The sequence below is a fragment of the Oncorhynchus masou genome, chromosome 7, assembly GCF_036934945.1.
Source record: "Oncorhynchus masou masou isolate Uvic2021 chromosome 7, UVic_Omas_1.1, whole genome shotgun sequence".
NCBI classification, from domain to species: domain Eukaryota; kingdom Metazoa; phylum Chordata; class Actinopteri; order Salmoniformes; family Salmonidae; genus Oncorhynchus; species Oncorhynchus masou.
In genome coordinates this window covers 17,057,145-17,060,749 of record NC_088218.1, presented here as the reverse complement: position 1 = coordinate 17,060,749, position 3,605 = coordinate 17,057,145, and the positions used below count along the sequence as shown (strand labels likewise).

The following is a 3,605-nucleotide window of genomic DNA, read 5'->3' as shown; positions in this document are numbered from 1 at the left end:
AGGATGGGAGAACGCATGATGGGAGAACGCATGATGGGAGAGAGCACGATGGGAGAGAGCACGATGGGAGAGAGGAGGATGGGAGAACGCAGGATGGGAGAGAGCAGGATGGGAGAGAGCAGGATGGGAGAGAGCAGGATGGGAGAGAGCAGGATGGGAGAGAGGAGGATGGGAGAACGCAGGATGGGAGAGAGCAGGATGGGAGAACGCAGGATGGGAGAGAGGAGGATGGGAGAGAGGAGGATGGAGAGAGCAGGATGGGAGAGAGGAGGATGGGAGAGAGCAGGATGGGAGAGAGCAGGATGGGAGAGAGGGGGATGGGAGAGAGGGGGATGGGAGAGAGGGGGATGGGAGAGAGGAGGATGGGAGAGAGGAGGATGGGAGAGAGGAGGATGGGAGAGAGGAGGATGGGAGAGAGGAGGATGGGAGAGAGGAGGATGGGAGAGAGCAGGGGATGGGAGAGAGCAGGATGGGAGAGAGAGAGGATGGGAGAGGGAGGATGGGAGAGAGAGAGGATGGGAGCAAGGAGGATGGGAGAGAGCAGGATGGGAGAGAGCAGGATGGGAGAGAGGAGGATGGGAGAGAGCAGGATGGGAGAGAGCAGGATGGGAGAGAGGAGGATGGGAAAGGAGGAGGATGGGACAGAGAGGAGGATGGGAGAGAGGAGGATGGGTGAGAGGAGGATGGGAGAGAGGAGGATGGGAGGATGTGAGGAGGAGGGATGGGAGAGAGGATGGGAGAGGAGGATGGGAGAGGGAGGAGGATGGGGGAGAGGGAGGATGGGGGAGAGGAGGATGGGAGAGAGGGGAGGATGGGAGAGAGCAGGATGGGAGAGAGCAGGATGGGAGAGAGGAGGATGGGTGAGAGGAGGATGGGAGAGAGGAGGATGGGAGAGAGCAGGATGGGAGAGAGCAGGATGGGAGAGAGGAGGATGGGAGAGTGGAGGATGGGAGAGAGCAGCATGGGAGGATGGGAGAGAGCAGGATGGGAGAGAGGAGGATGGGAGAGAGGAGGATGGGAGAGAGCAGGATGGGAGAGAGGAGGATGGGAGAGAGCAGGATGGGAGAGAGCAGGATGGGAGAGAGCAGGATGGGAGAGAGGAGGATGGGAGAGAGGAGGATGGGAGAGAGGAGGATGGGAGAGAGCAGGATGGGAGAGAGGAGGATGGGAGAGAGGAGGATGGGAGAGAGGAGGATGGGAGAGAGCAGGATGGGAGAGAGGAGGATGGGAGAGTGGAGGATGGGAGAGAGCAGCATGGGAGAGAGCAGCATGGGAGCGAGGAGGGTGGGAGAGAGCAGGATGGGAGAGAGGAGGATGGGAGAGAGGAGGATGGGAGAGAGGAGGATGGGAGAGAGCAGGATGGGAGAGAGCAGGATGGGAGAGAGCAGGATGGGAGAGAGCAGGATGGGAGAGAGCAGGATGGGAGAGAGCAGGATGGGAGAGAGCAGGATGGGAGAGAGGAGGATGGGAGAGAGGAGGATGGGAGAGAGCAGGATGGGAGAGAGGAGGATGGGAGAGAGGAGGATGGGAGAGAGCAGGATGGGAGAGAGGAGGATGGGAGAGAGGAGGATGGGAGAGAGGAGGATGGGAGAGAGGAGGATGGGAGAGAGCAGGATGGGAGAGAGCAGGATGGGAGAGAGGAGGATGGGAGAGAGGGAGGATGGGAGAGAGCAGGATGGGAGAGAGGAGGATGGGAGAGAGGAGGATGGGAGAGAGCAGGATGGGAGAGAGCAGGATGGGAGAGAGCAGGATGGGAGAGAGGAGGATGGGAGAGAGGAGGATGGGAGAGAGGAGGATGGGAGAGAGGAGGATAGCAGCTGTTTGTGAGTGGAAGCTGTGATTAAGACTAATAATAACCTCTCATCTCTCCACTCGTCACCGCTCCTCTCCTCTTGTCGTCTCTCCTCTCATCTCCTCTCCTCTCGTCTCGTCAGGTCACAGTGAAGGTAAACGAGGATGGTGGGATTCAAATACCTTGAACCCTGTGACATTTTGAAACTCGGTCTTGAAGAAAAGAGAGAAAAGCTGACAGTTTCCAAACACACCCTCCTTCTAGCCTACCCTCCAGCTGGCTGCTACTTTATATGGAAAACTCTCTTCATGTCACCCACACATACACACACCAGCACACACACCCCGACACACACACACCAGCACACACACCCCGACACACACACACCAGCACACACCGACACACACACGCCAGCACGCAACGACACACACACACACACACACACACACACACACACACACACACACACACACACACACACACACACACACACACACACACACACACACACACACACACACACACACACACACACACACACACACACACACACACACACACACAGATGAATGAAGTTCTGTGGCAGCAGAACAGTCACTGTGTTATAAGTCTGGCAAAACTTCAAAAATCCTAAACAGTTTGTTAAAGTGTATAAACTTAGTAATGAGACAGAGGACTGTGTCTGATTATAGCTGAGATGTCAACAGTATCTGAGACACTCCTGTTATTGTCCACGATGTCCATGGTGACAAGTTTCCCTGGTAAAGATGGTGGGTGTATAACTTGAGACAGGAGGAACCCTTTCCACCAATTAAAAAGTTTAACAAATCTTTATTCATCACTTAGACAATTAGAGTCACAGAGCATTTCCTTTAATTATACAGCATTTGAAAGAATACTAAACATATTTCAAGGCGATTGTTTTGCTTTACTATTGTACAACATTTCTAAATTTCAACAAGTTTATATTTTAGTTTTAATTCAGTCCCTGATAGAGGACAATTTCCATCAGACATCCTTCCTTTAATTTCTCCTCGTCTTTTTTCATCCTTCGTTCCCTACAGAGGGTATTAGGCCCAGCTGGGTCTGCACCTTCTGCTTTTCCATCGCTATAGCAACCAGAGGCCGCTCAATCTTTCCCGGGTCCGATGATGGCGATGTTGTCACTTCCTGTTTCTTTGTGCTTGACGGGAACAGCTTCATGCCCAAACCCAGTCCGAGACCCGCCCCTACACTGCCAGGTCTCGTCCCTATTGGTCTACCTGTCCCACTAAGCCCCTCCCCTAAATCCATTCTCTTTATGCCCTGTCCTGATTGGCTCTGCTTCTCTATGCCCGGCTCCAAAAGATTCAGCCCCTTCTGTCACCTCCCCTCTCAGCTTACTCTCCTCCAATCGATGTAGTCTATGGTTCTGCTCTTTGCTGTTCTGAAGGAGAAGATGTAACACAGCCATCATCCTCCCATAACTTTCTGCTCCCTCCTGTTTGATCTGCTGTAGTGAAGAATTCATCCTCCCCTCTCGCTCTGTTACCTCCTCCTTCAGCTCCACTAGGCCTCGATGGAGCCTGGGGCTCGCCTGCTCTGCCTGCCCCCGGAAAACTGCTTCGATGGCAGGCAGGCACTGCTGGCAGACTCCCGGGGTTCCACAGCGTTGCTCCAGGGCTTCCATCAGCATCATATCCCTCAGGTGGGAGTCCTCCAGAGCCACGAAGAGTTTGTTCCAGCGAGAGAGGTCTGTAGCCTGGCAGGTAGTCATAGGGGAGTCCCCTGGAGGAAGAGAGAACCAGACACCACACTGTCAATCCACAGTCAG

General features: G+C 54.3%; 1 protein-coding gene across 1 annotated transcript in view; it reads right to left on the bottom strand.

Annotated features, from left to right (window-relative positions):
- Nucleotides 1–2,612: 2,612 nt before the first annotated feature.
- The window catches only part of LOC135543028 (uncharacterized), a 1,376-nt gene continuing 383 nt past the window's right edge, over nucleotides 2,613–3,605 (bottom strand). Inside the window, exon 2 of the mRNA XM_064970130.1 lies at nucleotides 2,613–3,559. Coding sequence (XP_064826202.1) covers nucleotides 3,063–3,559 — 497 coding nt within the window. The 3' untranslated portion in view covers nucleotides 2,613–3,062. The remainder of the gene's footprint in view (nucleotides 3,560–3,605) is intronic.